At 33.3% G+C, this 22,123-nt stretch overlaps 3 protein-coding genes across 3 annotated transcripts; 2 read left to right on the top strand and 1 right to left on the bottom strand.

Annotated features, from left to right (window-relative positions):
* Positions 1-440: 440 nt before the first annotated feature.
* On the top strand, positions 441-8,585 carry LOC108220731 (tRNA nucleotidyltransferase cca2). Its single transcript, XM_017394615.2, has 15 exons — positions 441-818; positions 3,085-3,215; positions 4,013-4,130; positions 4,400-4,452; positions 4,561-4,610; positions 4,692-4,790; positions 5,272-5,381; positions 5,551-5,678; positions 5,926-5,989; positions 6,379-6,462; positions 6,700-6,762; positions 6,912-7,053; positions 7,392-7,553; positions 7,755-7,852; positions 7,974-8,585. The coding sequence occupies exons 1-15, from the start codon at positions 465-467 to the stop codon at positions 8,076-8,078; spliced, it is 1,761 nt and encodes a 586-aa protein (XP_017250104.1). The 5' UTR covers positions 441-464; the 3' UTR covers positions 8,079-8,585.
* A 2,475-nt stretch (positions 8,586-11,060) lies between these two features.
* Positions 11,061-15,839, top strand: LOC108203209 (protein disulfide-isomerase 5-2). Its single transcript, XM_064091979.1, has 5 exons — positions 11,061-11,379; positions 12,775-12,878; positions 13,106-13,476; positions 14,555-14,862; positions 15,315-15,839. The coding sequence occupies exons 1-5, from the start codon at positions 11,170-11,172 to the stop codon at positions 15,615-15,617; spliced, it is 1,296 nt and encodes a 431-aa protein (XP_063948049.1). The 5' UTR covers positions 11,061-11,169; the 3' UTR covers positions 15,618-15,839.
* Positions 15,840-16,773: 934 nt separating this feature from the next.
* Positions 16,774-21,884, bottom strand: LOC108203193 (receptor homology region, transmembrane domain- and RING domain-containing protein 2). The gene is made up of 4 exons (XM_017371969.2): positions 21,422-21,884; positions 20,412-20,642; positions 17,673-18,077; positions 16,774-17,571 (listed from the first exon to the last, which is right to left on the bottom strand). Exons 1-4 carry the CDS (start codon positions 21,597-21,599, stop codon positions 17,018-17,020), a joined length of 1,368 nt encoding a protein of 455 aa, XP_017227458.1. The 5' UTR covers positions 21,600-21,884; the 3' UTR covers positions 16,774-17,017.
* Positions 21,885-22,123: the final 239 nt, after the last annotated feature.

Here is a 22,123-nt window from a genome sequence, read left to right as displayed (position 1 = left end):
TGAACAAACTGACCACGCTAATGAAGAGAATCAAGACTACTTAAGTGTTAGCATTAAACATTAAATATGCCGAGTTAAGCTCTCGCGACCATGCTTTTGGTATCCACAAACAATCAAACTTCGAACACTTTGTTGTATTAATATCGGCTGTTTTAAAAAATGCAAGATTCCATTACAATCCGATAAAACTTCTTCAAAAATGCAGCAAAAAAATTAAACCACATCCACTCTAGCTCCCCGTGCCTTGCACGGGCTATTATACTAGTTCAAATTTTTATAGCACGGAAAAGTCTATAACATGATATTTTATAAGAAAAAGATAACTATATTTAAATATATTTTTAATATTTTTCGAAAAAAATTAAATAAACATCTATTATCTTGGATTATTGTATTTTTGGCGATAAGCAGGCAAGCAGCCCAATGTGCAGTTTGTATTCTACTATCGCTATGTGTTGAAAAATATGAGAGTAGCAACAGCAGCTAGTCGCTTCTTATTCACATCCTCCTTTCCATCTAATTTTAACAACCGCCATTTCATAAACCCTTCTTCTTTTATTAAACCCTTAAGAACAACTGCAAATTTGAACAAATCCCCTCAATCTCGCCGTCGCCTAGGGTTCTGTGATTCTTCCCCGCCACCAGTATCCGCCGCGACTTTTTCGCCGAAAATGTCGCCGCCGCCGGAGGTCGAGGTTAGAGAGAGCATTGAACTGAACGACAAGGAGGTGCAGATATTTGATCGGTTGCGAGATGTTCTGCGACATTTTCGGCTCGATACGCAGCTTCGTGTTGCGGGTGGTTGGGTGCGCGATAAGGTACGATCAGTTTGATGTGTGTGTGATTGTTGATTGTGTTGTTCCTGTGGTTTGACTTGGTTGCGCGTTGAGTGATTGAATATCGATGAGTCGACTCGAGAGCTTAATGTCGTATTTTTTAGTGATGTGATAGTGGTAATAATTGATTCATTTTTGAGAAAAGAATTAAAATTGATTGATTTAGTATGTAATTTAATGTATTTGTAGTGATAGTGCGAGTAATTGATTGATTTTGTATGTAATTTAAAGTGTGTGTGTTAGGATAGTTATTTACAGCCTGAGTGATAAATTGGTTAATCTAGTTTGTGTTATGTCGCGTTTTCTTGATATCTTCTTTATTCTGATTGAATATATAACAATCCATTTGAATCCGGCTTTGACTTCAGACTTTTTTGCTGTTTAAAAAACTTATGGCAAATTACAGTGTGATAGACATAGCCAAAACAAGACTGAAGTAAACATAATTTTATGTGCAGTGATCTTTGTTTATGCCTTAAAGACTTGTTAAATAATTAAATGACTTCTATCAGTTTAAATGGTGTGATGGAATCTAATGACTGCTGTTTGTATTTGGTTAGACTTTTTATTGTTCTTGAATCTGGTAGATTGTTCTCAGAATATTTATGTGGATCTTAGAACGAACAGAGAATTTTTTGTTGCGCTAGTACCCACAAAATATCTGTAAAGGTCCACTTAAAAGTTATAGGTCAAGCAATCCGGACATGCTATCATCCTAAGGTCTTTTAATTTATGTGCTGTAATGTTTTAATATATGTGCTGTATTGGGTCTGGAACAATAGACATTAGCTTCTTCTGTGGTGACTGTTTGAATATAGCTGTTGGAATATAGCCGTTGGAATTTGAAAAAATTAATAAGATACAGTTTTTTTTTTTAAAATATAGCTAACAGTTATTGCCAACACTATTGGAATACAATACTTTACAAGTTAAGAAAATTTTACCTAAATTATTGTATATTATTTTAGCTACTCCCCTCGGAGATGCTTAGTAAAGCCAATAAAGCTAATTAAGTCCGAGTGATTGAATGTAGACTATAGTAGTGTAATGACGTAAGTGAAATATTAGGAATGCGGATACCTATGTTCTAGTCATACTAGGTAATAGATCAATTTTGTAATATATGTGCTATATATGCGTCCGTGTGTAAAGCTTATTTTATTTGAGTGATTGATTATAGATGATAGGATCATAAATGCATGATTTCTAGTAGCTATGCTTTTATTGTACTGGTTAATAGATTATTTTGTATGTTTTACTATTTCTGTACATTGTATATCTATGTTGTTAGGAAAGATAATTACAAGCGAGTGATTGATTGTCGATGATAGGAGCATGATGATCTAAATAACTATGCTTTATTAGTACCAGTAAATAGATTTATTTACAATGTATTCGTTATATATATGTTGTTACTAAATTCATTTCAACCTGAACGGTGAAATTTTGAAAATTGGGAATAATGGCAGAACTTCTTAGTTCATGCTCTACTAATACTAGTAAATAGATCTTTTTTGCTATATATGTATGTGTATGTGTTGTTACTCAATAAGACCAGAATGATTGATTAGGAAAGATGGGAGTATGATGACAAAATTTCTGATTTCTGTGTGTTGATGATATAGAAAATTATTTTAATGTGGACAGCAAGTTAGAAAATGATTGTATTTTGTTTGATGAGTAATGAATAATTTACTCGAGGATTCTGTTTATTATGATTTCGGCAATCCAGTTGTAGAGGGTAAGAGTCAAATTTGGGATGAATAGCAGTGAATGCATACTCTAGAAACATGAAAAGGGTTATGGATATCACTGTATCCATATTCAAAGATATGTTTGATTAAACATGTACCGGAAGATATTTAATTGGCATTAATATCACTTGATGGGAGCGCCATATTAGCGCAATTTATTGTTTATGGGTGTCATACGTGCGAGGAATGACGTGTGATATGATTTTTAGTTAATTGCATCAAGAGAAATGTCGTCCTAATATTTTAGAATTATAGGTGTGTTAAAAATGAGTGGCTAAAAGTGAAACAGACTTGAATTTAATATTTTAGAAGGCATCTTCCTTTACTTAAAAGTGAATTTTTAATAAAAATTGTATGTCCTTGTGCATGCAATGAAAAATTCTGCTACTCATATATAAAATCTTTTAGCTAGTTGCTTTTTGAATATAAGTATTCTATTTTCTTGCAAGTGTTATTGTTCTGGTTTTAGCTTATATTTATCATTTTTCTTGCAGCTTCTAGGCAAAGAATGTTACGACATTGATATTGCTCTTGATAACATGTTGGGTAGAGAATTTTGTGAAAAAGTAAATGAGTACTTGATATCTACGGGGGAAGAGACCCATGGAGTTGGTGTCATTCAAAGGTAGAGTCCCCTGCAATATAATGCAATATCTTTTTTTAAGTATATGTGGATATTATTCAACTCCTAAAGCTTCTCTAATTCATGTATTACTTTGAGATCAACTGCACAAGAGTCAAGGGCAAACATTTCAGAGTTATTCTCATGTGAAAAACAAGAACCTTGATGTCTACCAAGAGGAATTTTACCTTCATACTACCTTGAGGCAAAACTTGGGAGATTAGTGTAATTTAATTTATTTTTGGTGAAAATCTATTCATATCTTAGCAACACAAACTCTTATACACATATAGTTTTGATGACTGGATCCGTTGGACTGTAGCTAACGTAGTTGTGGACATCTCTTTTGGGGGGAAATTGCTAATATCTTCTCTTTACTTAATTTGACGTGTTGTTTTTGTCTTCTCTCATATTCATTGAACTAAACTTAAACTTAAAGTTTAAGTTACTAATTTGGGCCCAATTTCAATTTAAGCATTCAAATTCCTTCATCTTACCTGTACTTGCCTGATATCAACGCACGGATAAATTGGTATTCCTCGCGTCCTAGATTCCATGCCAACACCACAAGTATCGACCTTTTAATAAACACTGTAAGTAGTAAAGAGAGGAACGATCTGCTTTTTGAAGTTTAGGAAATGTGAAAAGTCTGCATCAATCTGTTGTAGGCGATTATCCGTGATTCTGGTCTATTAATTTGTCCTTTTGTTGTCTGCTTAGATTAAAATACTGCTCTACTTTTTTTGTTTGTGTGTGATATTTTATGAGGTAGATCCTTACTTAGAGTATTGATGTTGCAGCAATCCTGACCAGTCCAAACACTTGGAAACTGCCACAATGCGCCTTTATGATGTATGGATTGATTTTGTCAACTTAAGAGCTGAAGATTACTGTGAGAATAGCCGCATTCCTACGATGGTAGACATATATCTTTAGAGGCAATAACTTTGTGGGCTTTTTGTATGTAAATTTACAAATGCTCGTTACCCGGTGTCAATTTGTGATTTTACACGGATCCTATATTAGTAAAAAATCAAATGAACATTGTTTTTAAGATCTTTATTACATTGGCAAACACGTCTGTTGGGAGTTTCATGTTCTAAGTTCTCCTTTTACTTGGATCTTTACATTCATACTACTATACTTGATGAATAAAATTAAACTAATGTGGAATTGACATGTTGCAGAGATTTGGTACAGCAGAAGAAGATGCTTATCGAAGAGATTTGACAATTAATAGGTATTTGCCTATATATTATAAGAATTTAACTCATTTGGTAGTTTATCTCTTTTTAAACACGATTTTATCAAACACGGAGTTGACCTTTATTGTTTTTCTTTTTTACAGCTTGTTTTACAACATTAACAGTAGGGCTGTTGAAGATTTGACTGGAAAAGGTTGGCAACAGCTTTTCTTTGGTTTTACAAGTAATTTTAATAGCTTAATCATCTCGTTGCCTGCTGATGATTGTGCTACAGGCATTGAAGATCTTAGGGCTGGGAAAATTGTAACACCTCTACCTCCAAGGGAAACTTTTTTGGATGATCCCTTACGAGTTCTTCGAGCCATACGTTTTGGTATCACATTACTTATTTGCTCAAAAATTGTTGTTGGAGAAATGTTTTAAACAGCTATGCACACATTTAATGAGCAGATAATTGATAATTTTTTTGTTGTTGTTGTTGTTATCTTGCATTTAGGAAGTAGATATTATCAAAATTATGCTTCACTTATATTAGTAAGATACTAATAATTTTATTTGTAAACAATAATATATGCTAGTTAGTGCTTTTATATTCATAATGGTAGATAGTTTGGTTATTTGTTTTAAGTTTTTCGACTATGTTTTCATTATGAAATGAAATTCAAGTTCTGTGCTTTATTTGGTTTTTTAACTTGTATCTCTTACAGTTAAGCTTGAATAAGTTTATCTGTTTATTCCTTTTCCCGTGTATTTGCTACTCTGTGTTTATGCCTTGATTCACAACATCCAGTGTGACTGCTAGTACAATATTGCTAAGGCTTATCTATTTCATCTGTACCTGAACTTTGTTTCAGGTGCAAGATTTGAATTTATACTGGATGAAGGCCTGAAAAAGGCCGCTTCTGCTGATGATGTGAGAGCAGCTATTGCGGATAAAATTAGCAGAGAACGTATTGGTCATGAAGTATGTGATACTTTGTTCTTTGAGTAATTTGCATGGTTCATTGACCATCTCATATTTGCGTAAACACACACACAAACACACACATATTTAAATAAAAACTAAATTATGACTCTGTTGTCTCCTATAGTCATAATGTCCCTTCTTTAAATATTTTCCTTTCATTCTACAGATAGATCTTATGGTAGCTGGCAATCAACCTGTCAAGGCAATGTCTTATGTATCTACTCTGCAATTGTTTTGGGTTGTCTTTAATCCCCCTCCAAATGTTAATCCTCCAATCCCAGAAGAACATGAAAGGTACTTAATACGTATATATAAGAATCTGTAATGTAAATGAATGTTGCGAGTTAAAATGTGGTTTTAAATTCTAAATAATAACAGGAAAATGTGCATTGATAAGAACATAAGTTTCACACGGACTCTATTGCTTAAATTTTGATGTTTCGCGTGAAGCATTTTTTTCGCCTTATGTTTTAACTACAATACTACATCAATGTCTGGCCATGCATTCCAGCCACCTAACCAACTTCAAACATTTTATTAGGCTTTGTGTTGCCTACATGGATGCTGCATGGAAGGTTTTGCAATCAATTGGAGGATCCTTTAGTGTGAGTATAGTATTCTACTTGATAATGACGATTGCTTGATTTGAATGCTTCTGTAGGATGTATAAATAAATGAAATGCGTGCATATCCAAGTTCTATTTTTTGATGATATTAGTAATACTGGTTTCGGTTAACAAATGCTTGTTAAATATGATATGGATTGAAATTTATGGTGCTTGGCTTGTGCAATATAATTACTTGTCAAATCTCAACACACAAGAGGATGAGGAATTGAGGTTATAGATGATTCCCTGAAACCCAAAAAGAAGTGAACTGGATACAAGTGATTCCTTTATATTTTCATCATGGGGGCTGGAATGTCTCGAGTACTCTGACAACTTCAGTTGCTGCTCAAACATTATGTTTTATTTGTTTCTCTCGTGAATTTCAGGGTGATCAGAAGAGACTCTCCTTATATGCTGCACTACTTCTACCATTGAGGAATACAGTTTACATTGATCACAAATCCAAGAAGGTATTATCCTATTCAACTCGTCCTCCTTGTCAATGTATCTTTTTAATCCCTCCATCTCTGTGGTTTGTTTGATGGTGGACGTCTTGGTGTGTGCTTATCGCTTTTATTAAATTATGTATGTACAGATGTCTTTACTTGGTCATGCTTGATGAAAATATAATATATGTTGGGTATACGATATAATGTGTAAGGTATTAGCAGGTCTGTTAGTCCTCTTTAACGTCATCTGCTCTACAGATCCCAGCTGTCAGCTACATCTTCCGGAATTCACTGAAGCTAAAATCAAGTGATGCTGAAACGGTTAGTTTCATGTTTATCTTATACCAGTCCTGCATACTCTTGTTTACTGAAGTATTATCGTGTCAATTGATTATCTAATATTCTAATTTATACAAGTTAATATAATATCTGAAATACGAGGATCAATTGTAGTGCATGCCTTGTTGCAGGTTTTGCGTCTACATGAAGCAGCAGAGAAATTCATGACGTTATTTCCTTTAATCATTTCCAACGAGGAAAAAATATCTGAAGTTTCTTGGAAAAGAGAAATTATTGATGTACCTGTTGCTTCAAAGTTGCGAATATTAATAGGTATTGGCTTAAATTGGGCAGCTTGACCTATTGTGATGGTATCTGATGATATAGACATGTTTTTGCTTAGCAAGTCCTTGCATACAAGTAACTTTGTGTGTTCATGGAATTCTTTTTAGAATAAACTATCATTTTTTCATATGGCCCTTTTAACTTTGTAAGTATTTTATTTAGTTCCCACTTTGTTAAAAGCTTTAGTGTTTTGACCCCTCGGTATAAACTATCTGTTCTTATATTGGAAAACTTCAACAAATATTTTCCCGGATTTTATTAGCTTATTGCGTACTTGTAGATACATTGGTTTTTTTTACAGGTGGCTGATCCTTGCTTTATTTTAGGATTACTTCTTCGAGAAATCAAAGATTTTTGGCGTCCTGCGTTGTTGCTCTCGACAATTCTCTATTACGATGATATTGATAGTTCAAGTTCATTTGAGCAATCTAAATTGGACAAAAGCATAGTCTTATTCAATCAGGTTGAGAGTGCAGTTACCACGCAAGGTATGGGTTTAACTATCAGTATTACTAGTAAACTGATAATAGCGGCTGACAGTTCATTCTTTAATAGTTATATAGATCTTTACATTTGATGATGTATGTTGTTTATACATGTAGCTAAATTAATTAGTTGCAAATATTTCGTACTAATTTTGAAGTCACTTGATAAAACTTAATCCCTCTTCTTTGTGATACTGAATGAAGGTCTTGACAAAATATGGGAAGTGAAGCCATTGGTTAACGGAAAGGAAATTATGAGCGTTTTGCAGCTAAAGACAGGAGGACCTCTTGTGAGGGAATGGGTAAGCCATCCTCTTTTACTGCTAAATTAACTATATATGGGTGCGGACTTTCCAACCTTATATATGCTAATGACTCTATCTAAGCAACTGTGTATGCTAAAATTATTCCATCATATTGCAGGTAGAAAAGTTGCTTGAATGGCAGCTTGCTCACCCTTCTGGGTCTGCCGAGGAGTGCATCGACTGGATGAGACAAGCTCAGTCAAAGCGTGCAAGGACGGAATAAGCGGTCTTTATAATTCTTCATACTTCCCATATTAACTTACAGAACCCCTCCCCACTTTAGTATGATACCAACTTCATGTCAAAGGGCAGGTGAAGAGTAGTGTATAGCAGATGGTAGTTAACAGATCCTCTAATCGTGACTCAAATCAGAGAGGACGGAGAAAAAGCAATATTAGATCAAACTATATAAGCAAATTTTGCTGTCAGCCTACTGATTTGTTAAATTAGGTGAGACGGAGTTTGTCGGATACTGGTAATGGAATCATGGCATAGATCTTATAACAGTGATAAATATATTGATCAATGATTTAACTCATGCACAAACAGGTGTAATTTTTTCCATCAGTCGTGTGGTGATGTGGTCATACCTGTGGGCTGTGCTGTAACCTGTTACTGTCTCACATGTATGTAATTTAGTAAAGAATAGGATGAAGAATATTATTTTGTGTTTATTTGTTTAGCACACTTGGTAAAGAACAAGTGAAGAATATAATTTGGTCATTTGGTTGCTCGATTTACAATAACTTTTAGTTGCATATGTAATTTCTTTAAATCTTGCTTCTGTCATAACTACAAGAATGACAATTCTTGGTTACTTTTAACTAAACTTAAATTTTAAATCGAACATCTTTGAGTCATGGAATTATATAAAAAAAAACTTTGCAATTTACCGTCGCGCTATATCAAAAATAATCTTGAAATAAACAAAATTGCACAAGTAACAATTAACGGGAGAATATACAGAAAAGCCAAAAGTATTATTTTTGAGGAGACTGAAATCCATATTGAAAATAAAAATAATACTTTTGAGGGAACTGAAATCCATATTGAAAACGCTAGTAATGGAGAATATACGAAAACATTAAATATTGTCGGTTGAAAATTAATATTATTTTTGAGGGACTGAAATTTGTTTTTTGTTAATCTATATACTATCTGTACTATATTATAATAAGCCTAACATGAGTATAATTTGCAATCCAAGGTTTTAGTTATATTTTTTGGTTTGGTACTCTCCTTTTGGTACTACAAGTCTACAAATTTGGAGTCTATATGTCAGTATTACATTGTTAAACAGTTTCAAATACTAAAAACTCTCATAACAATATATTATCATTTAATATTTCATTAAAAAAATTATAATGATGTTACAAATAAAATTATAAATATACAATTTTGAATATCTTTTTTCAAAAAGAACCTTTATATAACTTTTTTTAAATTTAACGTGTTCTATTTCAATATAAACACGAACCATTACATAACCCTTTCTAACTTTAATCTTGAAAGTTTCTGTTGTCAAAAAAACCAAGATTACAAAATTGCGTTGAAATTCGATTGATTAAATTATTGAATCTTTCAAAGGTATTACACAATCGTCTATGTTTGAAAAAGGGAAAATAGATTTTTTTGCCACTCAACTTATAGTGTTTTTAGAAACTTACCACCCAACTAATTTTTTTATTCTTTTAGTCACTAATGTTAGGTTTGGTTTTATTTTTAGCCACCAACTTAGGTTTGGATTTGATTACCAGCATTATGATAATTTTTTATCACTAAACTTATTGCGTTTTTAGAAACTAACCACTGAACTATAATTTTTTTTATTTTACTCACTAGTGTTAGATTTAACTCTTTTTTTTTGTCACTGAAGTTAGGTTCAGATTTGATTATTAGCATTACATTTTATGTGTATCATTATTAAAATATAGTGGTAGTCGGTAATATTTTGATGATTTGATATATATTTGTATTTTTATATGTAGTACTTTTTATGTCTTCAAGATCGCTTACCTTGGATGATAAAAATTTTACACGTATTATATGGCCTTTAAAAGATGTAGTTTCATATATAACTTTATTTTTTTTCTTCCGAATGAAAATTCAGCGTTTGAATTTTTACACACAAAAAAAAGTTATGAAACTATGTTTTATAAGAATCTTAAATACATGCTAAGCACTAGAGAAAATTTGTAAACTAATGAGAGGGACGGAGGGAGTAATAATAATATAAAATGATGCATTATATATAGAGGACAATCATCGAAAATTAAGTTTTCCTCTTTATTTATTTATCTCGAAAATTGTAATAAGATAAAGTTATTAAAATTTTTTGAGATAAATTTAAGAAAGATCTTAGACTGAGCTAGTCCATTGAAAGTTTAATAGCGAAAGATGATGCGTCATATCACTCAATTACACTTTATCTTATGAGAGAGGGTGAATTGTTTGAAGTCATTGATTTCATATTCATGATTTATTGAATTTTTAGAATCTGATTACTATTATTGCTGATTTTAATTTTTCATCGGCTCATTTTATATTACTATTGCTATATATAAGGATATAAACATACAACACATCATCAAAATATTAGATACTATCACTATGTATATATGATGATACAAAAAATTATCATAATGCTGGTAATCAAATCCAAACCTAAGTTGGTGGCTAAAAATAAAACCAAACCTAACATTAGTGACTAAAAGAATAAAAAAATTAGTTGGGTGGTAAGTTTCTAAAAACACTATAAGTTGAGTGGCAAAAAAATCTATTTTCCCTTTGAAAAAAGATTTGAATTTTCTGATTTTTTTTATTTTTAAATCTACGTGTACTAAATTTGGATTAAATGTTTATATACATATTTATTAGGGTATTTTCAAGTAATCGGGAGAATAATATAATTTAATTAAAATTCAATCCATTAATATTAAAATACTAATAAAATGATTTTAAAATTTAAATTATAAATAATAAATTACGAACTATATACCCGCCCGTGCTTCGCACGGGTTAAAAGCTAGTATTGAATAATTACGTAAAAGTATTTTTAACTCATTAAAAAACTGGATTTCTGAAGAACAAAACAAACATTTCCATTTCAGATTAGCAAATATTATTTCTTTCAATAATTTAATACAATATTTTATTCATCCGGTAAATTATTTATTTGAAATGTAAAACACGACTATTCCCCAGTCAAACACCAAGAACTAAAACTAAACAGTCTCCTCTTGAATCTATGTGCATCAGAAAAACACACACACACGCACTTACTTGTTGTAGCATAATCTAGTACTGCTAGTCCGATGAAAAAGATGATGCGTGCATCTGTAATATCAATAATATATATACTATCTATATCATCATCATGGGTTGCTGCTGATGAGTTTGTAAGAGATGGGAAAGTGTTGGAGCTTGATGACTCCAATTTCGACAAGGCCATCTCTACTTTTGATTACATCTTCGTTGATTTCTATGCTCCTTGGTGTGGCCACTGCAAGCATCTTGCTCCCCAGGTCCATCTTTTCTTGTGTACTTTTCTATCTTCAAGTTTTTAGTTTGTATGTGTAGATTTGGTTTGAAGTGCTTTTTGCTGTGAATCTTGATGACCCAGATTGAGAAAAGTGATTTTTAGTGTTTGAAATTGGATTGTGAAGATATGGTTTGTGGTTGAATGTGAGTTTGTGTGTGTGTTAGGGTTGAGTTGGGTAAAAAGTTTGAAGATAGATAGATGGGAATGTAGTGTGTTGAGGTTTAATGCTGTGTTGAATTATGTTATGAAGGTGGTTTCGCATTGGTTGGGGTCGAAGAGCCAACCATTTAGGGGAGCTAGGACAATGATGAGATTGTGTTGGGTCTTAGTGGTTCTGTCTTAAGAGTATTAGTGAATGTGAACAACTCTTGTTATGTTCCTTGTACAAAAATTGAAGCTTTTGTTGTCATTTCTGTAGACCAACTTATTTAATAGATTGCATTTCAGTGGGGGTTTTGTCTCTTTTTTCACGTATATGAAAGAGGATACAGTGGGTGCATCAGACTGCAGTATGTCTAATTTCCTTACAAGATCGTCTTAGATTAGAAATTTTGAATTGAAGGGCCTGTGAACTTAAGTCGCAACTTTGTATGTAATGTAAAGGTAAAGAAATTGAAAATTTTATGCTCCCTCATGCTTTGTCAAAAAATCCATCAATCAAGATGTACAGATGGAATGAATTGTTCAGCTTACCTAAACAAGTTATCGCCCCCAGTCTCCTAGTGTTTGTATGGGAATATGAAACTTGTTCTTTGTACATTCAGGGAAACTTACAAGGTATGGTAAATCTTTATTTAATGATGTTTATTAAGTATGCACTTCCTGCTTATAGAATTTACATAGAATACATGTTTATATATGTACTGCCTGTCAGCCAATGATTTTGGCTTTAGTATGAAAATAGATATGGATAACATTTTAACAGCAATCGGGCCTCTTCAAGGTCCAAACTTCTTCCATACTGCCCGCCCTCGTTATTATTTACTTCTTTGTAATTTTCTGAAGAATACTTCTTTTTTACTTTCCCTTTTCTTCCATAAGCTCTAGTACTAATATACTAAGGTTGCGCACACCATTGTCTGATATAACTACAATAATTTTAGAAGTCCCTAAAAATATCTGATTTATTGCTATATTTGAATGTTGTTAATTAGATACTTATCTATATAATGTATAAGTCAAGATCTACTAGAAAGTTGAAGACGACAAAAGATTTGTAGAAGCTCCAAGAGTTCCTCATGATTTAATCATAAAATTGAGAGAAGTCCTTGAATTCCTGGCCACATTCTGGATTACTTGGTAGCATTATAGTGTATTAAATCCTACTAGTAACTAATCTGATAAGCAAGATACTGACGATTTAAATTTTTGCCTGCAGTTGGACAAAGCCGCTTCAGCCCTTTTTGAATCGAAGGATTCCATTGTAATTGCGAAAGTAAATGCAGACAAATATACACGCCTGGCTTCTAAATATGAAATCGAGTATGCTTCTTCCTTGGATTCATATTCTTGTTATACACCATAGTCACCCAGTGTAATTGTTTAGTATTTCATTTCAACCTAATTAGCAAGGAGTGAATAATTGTGCTAAATATGTATATATAAAAAAAAGAAAAAGAAAATCAGCTAATTTTCAAAAAAGGGGAAGAAAAAACAATTCCACATATGATACAATATCTTATGCAAATATACTTGGTCTGATGATGCAGTGGTTTTCCAACCCTAAAGATATTTATGCATGGAACTCCAACTGAATATAGAGGACCAAGACAAGCTAAATTAATTGTTCAGTACTTGAAGAAATTTGTTGCTCCTGATGTATCAGTCCTCGATTCTGACTCTTCCATTAGTCGATTTGTTGAAGCAGCAGGCACCCCGTTTCCTATATTTATAGGCTTCGGTCTAAATGAATCTGTGATATCAGATTTGGCAGTTAAGTACAAGAAAAAGGCATGGTTTTCTGTCGCAAAAGATTTTTCTGAGGACATTATGGTATTGTATGATTTTGATAAAGAACCTGCTCTGGTTGTCCTCCATCCAAACTATAATGAACAGGCCATATTCTATGGGCCATTTGAAGGTATATATGAATTTTCATTTTTATATATAATGTATCAGAAGGATAAACTCTTCCATCTCTATTTATGTGCAGTTTAATTTCAATAGTTTAGCAGTATCATGGTTGTTTGCAAGTGCTTCGATTCATCTTAGGAGTCCTTGAATCTAGAGGATATAAAAGTTTTTCTATTCATATATTATTATACTCGAGTGTCAATTTTGGCTGTTAGGGCATTTGTTTATAACTTATAAGAGCTTGCTTAGTTTTCTAACTACAGCTATATTGTTACACTGGTTTTTGATATTGGCAAGTACCAAGTAGTCAAGTACCAAACATTAAAGTATTTAAAGCTCTATTATCTTAACTTGTATCATATGATTTGCTAAATATGATTTTTTTTAATGAACACAAGACTCAAATTATTTATTTAGGTTTTAATATCACCATGTGTCATGCTCAAACTTGTAATAGACATAGTGTTATTCATGCTTCTTACTCCTTGTGGCCGTCAATTCTTAGTGATACTCGGTAAGGTGAATCTGGTTGTTTGTGAATTCGTGTAAGCTTATGTACATTTGCAATGCAGTACTATGAACCGTGTTTCTAGACCACTGATGCCAACATTGTTAGTACTTTTTCTACTTGTGTATACTAATATCTGTGAGTCTGTGACGCTGCAAGCTTTTTGTTATACTGATATCTACCAGTCAGTCTTGTCATTTTTTTTTCTTAATACTGGATGCTTATTTTTCAACAGCCTCTGTAACTGTCTCATTGCACTCCATTTTGTTCATCTAGACTAAGCGGAGGCATTTAAATTTTTGAAGATTTTCTATAATTACATCTTGCTTGATTTTTCTTTACTTGTACCATGGTGTTTGTTCAATTAATGATTTGAGATATGTTACACTAATTTTCATTACCCTCCAAGTATTTGCCTAGGGAAATATAGGTCTTACATGTAAAGGGCCATGTACCTATGACTCAAATTTCCTTGCCAAACTACATAAAACATAATTTCAGGAGTCCGCAAGAAAATTATTGCTAACTGTCAGAAGTGAGAAGCAATTCTTTTAATGTTATTGTACAAAATATGCAGACAAGTTCTTGGAAGACTTTATCAAACAGAGTTTATTCCCTTTGGTTCTTCCAATAAATCAAGATTCCTTAAAGACATTAAGAGATGATGAGAGGAAGATTGTTGTGACAATTGTGGAGGACGAAACGACAGAAAAATCAAAGGAACTTTTCAAGGTACTGAAAGCTGCTGCATCTGCAAACCGAGATTTGGTATTTGGTTATGTTGGCGTAAAACAATGGGAGGATTTCACCGAATCATTTGAGGTGTATAAGAAAACCGTCCTACCAAAGATGATTGTTTGGGATGGAGATGAGCAATACTTCACAGTAAGTTTTTTTTTTTTTTTCGAAATTTACATAATTTTTGTAAGCATAGGGAGAGAGTTTTTTTTTTTTTTTTGGGGGTGGTGGTGGTGGTGGTGTCAAATCGAATCTATTTTTCTTGAACACTGGTGGAGTGCCTTTAATAGGCTAAAAGGCAAACCTCTCCTTCTCAGTAGGTTCAGTAGTTCCTCTTCATTATTTAGAAAAAAGCACTGATAGACGATCAGACATACGTTTTAATGACATCTTTGTAGACTCATATCCTTGCGTACTTTGCATAATATCCGGACTTGTTTGCTTGAATTTTACTGAGTTTCAAACAAATATATTCCCTGCATGAGGTTTTACTCAGAGAGAACCATTACTTCCAAAATAATCTCATTCTTCTGTGAAGTAACTGTTTTTGTCCAGAAGGAAATCCATGTTCTGTTCTCTTACACTTATGTTTGTGATAGGTAATCGGTTCAGATAGCATCAGTGATGAGGATCAGAGGTCACAAGTTACTCGATTTATTGAGGCATATCGAGCCGGAAGTGTGATACAAAAACAAATTAGTGGTCCGTCACTAATGGGCTTTATTAAGTCATTGATCGGTATCAGATCTGTGTACATTCTTGTTTTTGTGATTGCAATGATAATGCTCATCTTAACCATCGGTAAAGAAGAACCTCTGAGGGTAGGTACTAGAGAGCAGCTCAATGCCGTCTCTGAGGCTGAGCGCAGAGAACTACATTCATCGGCAGACAAGGAAGATTAATCCCAGGTTTTGCTAGAGATGTAAACTTTGACCAGATCTATTTGCATAGATTAAGTAGGCGTTTCATATAAGATACCCGGGACTCGTATAATATCTTCAAGAATTGTAAGTTGGCCACATTTTAGTTCTGTTCTCTGTCAGTTAATGGTAAAACTTTTTGAACTTGATGGATTATCCAGTTTCAGACCTTATATAAATTTAAACTATATAAATTTCAGTCCAGGCAACCACTTCTACTGTGTAGGTTGTTTATAGTACTTTATGGTACTATTGATTTAAGTCTTTACATATAATCCTTTGTTATATTTTATTGTTTTAAATCTATTATTTCAATATGCGGAAAAACCTCCTTTGATTCATGAATTAATGAATATGCATTTGTTTTGAACTATCCTTTTTTTTCTTCTTGGATCAAACTTAGCTACAACATATTCTTAAGATCTGGCGTAGCCATACTAATAAAGAGGGCAATGAGTTTTCTATTATGCCTTTTTTTTTTTCTTGTATAAAAATTAGCTACAACATATCCTTAAGGTTTCCCCACTAATAAAGAGGACAATGATTTTTCGCTTTTTCTTTTTTTGTTTTTGGATCAAAATTAGCTACAACATATTCTTGAGATTTAGCATAACCAGAAACCAAAGTTGGTTGATTACTAGTTGAGTGAGGTCAATTGACCCTCGTTATAGGCCAGCTACTTCCCCGTTTATTGATGTATTTGGCGCTCGTGAGAGTTTAGTATAAAGCCCCCGTTCGATAACAGGTGTTACGCCTCAAAAATATCATGTCTGTGAATATGACCTTATCTCACAATGTAGTGTAGTGTAAATATGGTTTTATAAGGTTACATCATATAACATTTATAATTTTTTTGAAAAAGCTACACAATATAGTGTAGTATTTATCCTTTATTTTAACCCAAGTTCAAAAGGAAAACACCTGCAAACCTTAAAATACTTCAACTCTAGATAAACGATAACGAAACATCAAGTCATAACTACGTTTGAAGCCCAAGCCCATGTAACATTACTCCCTGTAAATGCTACATGTTTTATCCTTGTAACCTAATGCTACATGAACATGATATTCAGGACATTTAACCTAATATTCAGGGCCGCTTCTCCTGGGTAGCAGGGGTGTTCTCCACAAATCAAAATAGCCAAAGCACCAAGCATCATAAAGACCATATCAATGCAAAGACTTTAAAGGCTCCTCAAAACAAACTTTAAAACACAACTAGTGGTCGAATGAAAAAAAGAAAACAATTTTCTACAATTTACAGACTCTGCACAATACATAACACTCTTGCTTCCTTTATCTAAATAACAGAAATCAACAGGTAGTCTGGTAAACATCTTATAAGCTTTCGCACTATATGGTCAGAGAGCTCTGCGGTGATATCAGCATCCTGGAAGAGAATGAGCTGAAGCATACGGAGAAAAGCTTGCAGTTGACTCGCTTAGATGCAATGGGTGTGCCTGATTAGAAGACCCTATATAACTTGATGCATTTCCAGGACTAGGAATATATGGGGACATGTATCTGGCATTAAGAGGTGATAGAGATGGGTAACCCAGTGAGTTTGACGAAGCCAAATGGGGAGCAATAGATCTTTGTGAAGATGCATTTCTGAGGTCTAATGAACTTTGGCTCGCACTTAGATGTGGGGACTGCTGATAGGACGGAAGAGATTGTTGATAGTAAGAACTACCATATGACCCAACGCGAGATATAGATGCAAACCGGTTTGACCTTGCAGACCCTATTTGCATGGCTGGTGATGATGCCAGTGATGACCTGAATGACGACAATATAGAAGACGCTGCAGATGAAAGCAAAGGCGTACGTTCTGATGCTGGTGGCTCACCTGTACTTGTCCTTGCGTCACGTTTGCAAACAGGACAAAATGTTCTCCAGGAGGTAAGCCAAGCATCAACACAGGTGGCATGGAATTCTTTCAAGTTTAAAAAGGAGCAAGTTAGTGAAGCCATAGAAAAATATGATCACCAGACACAGTCTAAATATAATATCACTGATACGATAATAAATACTTACTATGCCGGCATGGTAAAACTCTAAGCTTCTCACCAACGGTGTAATCCTCGATACATATCGCACATGTTGACGATGTACAATTATCATCCAAAACTGCTGTAAATATTAGGCATGGCATGGCTTTCACCAACTGACTACTCATCCCATGAAATTCACGAGTTCGCGGTGCTCGGGGCCGTTCTCTTCTTATTCTATGTCTCCGCACAAAGAAACATGTAGCCAGTACTGCGGACATGGCAAGTAGTGAAATGAAAGATATAGCCATGATTGACCATGCTGAGTTTTCAAAACTCGGAATAATCCACAGTTCCATGTTAGTTGCACCAATATATTTGGTGAGTAACTGGCCAGAAGCTTTGGAAATAAAGACAGCATGTATTCTTATCCCAGCTGAATTTCCAGCCACTGCAAAATTGACATTCTCACATAAGAAATTGTTTAAAAATCAGAAGTCAGTTAAATTAGCTGTTACAAAAAAAATAAAAATGCTTGGCATTATATTAAGGGAAGGACAAGATCGGATACTTCCAAGATATATGAAAAGAATTTTCAAGAAAAGTTATAAAGCAAACTGCTGCCATCACACTCTAATTTCTAAAATGCCTTCCAGTAATGCAGTAAACGTTTTGACCAAAAAAACGTTTAATTATTTGCGAGTGACGCAACCTGTGATATTTACATTAACTTTTGATGCAGAAAGCAGTTACTGATAATTGTAATTGTTACCAAAAATGTAAATTTAAATACATTCAAAAAGCATTTCTCATTAAAGGAATTCGATAGCAAGACCTTTTGTGTGACCTTAAAATATAAAGACAAGGAACAATAATACCTACAAACTAGAATTAACAAAACAATATATAACTAGCACAAACGAATATAACTTCCTCAAAAGCATAATAGAACACTCTAAATCTTGAAAGGACCAAGATCCCAAACAACTCTTTAGGTCGCATGCATCTATTGCGTATATGACCAAAAAGTCCTTTTCATAGAATAACAAGGTATGTCACAACATATAGGCCTTTGACAGTTATGAGTGATAAGATGATGAAAGACCAGCACTAAATATGATAAGTAATCGAATGATAAAAGACCAAGATATATTGATCATTTTGCAGAGAGGATTACACGAAGGCCTAAGACTGCAAAAACAATTCGCCAAGCTGGGGCAAACAAAGCCGCCCAAAATCATGATATATCAAAGCGAGTCAACTATTGGACGGTAATGGAAGAACCACCAAATGATGCTATACTTGACAATTGTTTTATAGTACATTCATTAACTATCCTATAGCAAAAAGTATAAGAGTTGAAATCAAATGCACGTGCAACAAAATAAAATAAGGCAGAATTAATATTCTATATAAGCGAGCATTTAAAACTTTATTGATAATAGACTGGACTGCAAACTTTTGGCATCTAAACCAAAAAAAACAAAAAAAAAAAAATGTAAAACCAAACCCAGCAAATACCATATTCACAATTTAATTCAGATATCTCAAAGGCAAGTTGCTTCTAATACTAAAGCTTCAGATCTTCGTCTTATCTGTTGAGTGTTCAAAAATGACGTCGTAGTAGAGGTCTATCTTCTTCCCTTCCCTGTATCACAAATTCATGGGTTTGAATCCTAATACAGGGTAGAAACCTCTCTCAAAAAAAACCCCACTAACCTTTCAAAACAAAGAAGAAACAGAAGTCCTCGCCGTCTTCAAATTTTATTCAGTTTTGACTGTACATACATAATTTCTTTATATTGTATCCCAACTACATGTATTTCTCACATATATAATGTCAAAACTTAAAGATACAGCAAACCCGCTCAGTCAAAGACATGCACTCATCTGCCATATAGTCATATAGATACATATAAACTCATATGGTAGTCATATTAATGTGTGACGTATTATCATATGCAAAGAAAAGTGGTCAAACAAAAATAGAAAGAGGTGGTAAAGGGTATATTATTTATTAACAATGATTTAGAGTTTCCAATTATTCTTATAAACCTAGAGAACCACATGTTGAGACTTGCATATATTCCAAATCCAGCTTGACAGGATATATCTTTATTTTTACTTTAAGCACAGCAATATAAACATTAACTCACAAAAGCTGCATAGCTATAATAACGTACCGATTCCCAGTATCTATCATAAAAGCAAATCAATCTTATGTATATATGCACTTGTAATTAAATCAAATAAAAGTGCATGCATATATGCATCTAAACAGAGATGAAACAACATATAGACTACCAACTGGGATATCGACACTCTTTACATCAGCTACATGACGTCATGACTTATCATTACTAGTATTAAACGAATAATAGATGGCAGTGTCACCTCAGCTATACATAACACCTAATAGCTTCAAGAAGACACGAAAAATGATTTAGTCAAGTTGAAATATCTCTCCCTTGTTTAAAATCTAACAAAAAGGCCGTTACGATAAATACTAATCCATCTTTTAGCTCCACCAATAATTAGGGAACTGCGTTAAGAAGCATAATTTGCATTCCACTCTTTAGACACCACACAAGAAATTGTTATTCAAACACAATTTAACTCCCTACATTATGATGGACTCCATTTTGTTGTATGTACTGTTAACTATTACAACATGGATCCTCTGACTTCTAAAATAAAAGGGTTCTTAATTGAGACGGAGTAAAGCATATACATTATATACGAATTAAAAACACCAACTATGGAAGTACTAAGAGAAGACACTTACTTGCAACTAAATCACCATCTTCATTGTCATACACAATGGCTGCTTTGAAACCTGCAATTTGCGCTCTTCTAACTTTATCTTCAAAGCTACATCCGCCTCTAACAATCAACGCAAATAGAGAGAGACCACCTTCTTTGATTTTAGGAACTATGTTCTTTAGGGGTGAGCAAGCATCCAGGGGATCTGCCTTGTACAGAGTGCCACATTCCCCTGATCCTTTTATTGATGGAGCTGAAATAACAAACCAACTAAAGTGAGAAGACAACACAAATAAGAGATCATGAATTAACTTAAACCAACATAAGAAAAATAATTTCACTCGACTTGAGAGGTTTTGCGTAGTCTGTCACAAGCCAGGAATCGAGGATAATGAAACAAGAGTGTTTCAGACAATGCAAGCCGACTACGTAAAATTGTAAAAAGATATTTATGAATCAACAACAATCAATGATTGATCATCGTAAATTCAACTATCATGAGTTCATGACGATGCAACATTATTAACTTCCAAAAGAAAATTACAAACAAATCGACAAAGCACGATTGACGACAAGAAGCCCCAAACATTATCATAGGCTCATAGGCCATAGCCAACACCTCAATGAAATCAAATCCCGACAAACAACAAACCAACTACAAGTAATTCACTGACTGACCTTCACAAAGCAATCTTCTTTTCACAACATTCCTCATAACAGTCTACAAAGTTTTAATTTTTAAGAATCCTAACCCTAAAACAAACCTTTTCCAATATCACAGATCCTAAACCACACCAAAATCGATCCAAGAACATCAAAAGCCCCACCAAACCAACATCCAAGTCATCAAGAAACAACAAAGCTTCAAAATTTTCACCATTTCAATCAAAACCCATCAATCCCAACCATTTATACCCTCAAACAAACCTAATCAACTCTACAACACCCAAGAAATCACAAAAACAACAAACCCATCAACCCAGATGCACACAAACACAAAAAATTACATTCACAAATCAAAAAAATACTTACAAAAATTGGCCTCAATGTCTTGAAAAGATAAGGTAGCATTGTTTGTCATCAAAACCACATTAGCAAGAACCCCACTTGAAATCCAACAAGAAAAACATAAAATCAACAACCAAAAATTAGCCATCATAAAAGTATGTATGTATATATTCAACAAAACCCTAGCTTCAATTCTCAACATCAACTTCCATCATCAAAAAAACAATTAAAAATAACAACCCATCAATTGAATACTAGGGGTTTTAATGTTTTATATGATCTTGATGTTTTGAAGGCCAAGAAACAAGAAATAAAATCTGGGAATTTTGATAAGGGCTACGAGAAAAATGAAAAACAAGATTTTTATTATTTTAATATTTTTGATTTTTTTAAGTGTTTGGTTATACGGGCCACATAAGTATATGCTTTTGCAATGAGATAGACATTATTGTATGTATACATACAAACGAAATACTAGGTGAGTTGTCATGGTTATCTCCCGTCTGTAATTGAATTTTATAATGAGTGCATGTGTGATTTGTGTAGTTATCTAGTGCAGGTTGGGTTCATAAGTTTCATTTCCTTTGCCAAGTATATTTTCTAAATCGGGTCCTTGTGTCAGGTGAATAAATTTCGTTCTTAATTTACACGATTATATAATTTAAATTTGCTATTCATAATTAGTTTTTAATATTTTTTATTGATGATTTAGTATTATAAATATTT

The sequence above is a fragment of the Daucus carota genome, chromosome 1 (genome assembly GCF_001625215.2).
Source record: "Daucus carota subsp. sativus chromosome 1, DH1 v3.0, whole genome shotgun sequence".
Taxonomy (NCBI): domain Eukaryota; kingdom Viridiplantae; phylum Streptophyta; class Magnoliopsida; order Apiales; family Apiaceae; genus Daucus; species Daucus carota.
This window is presented reverse-complemented; position numbering and strand designations above follow the sequence as displayed.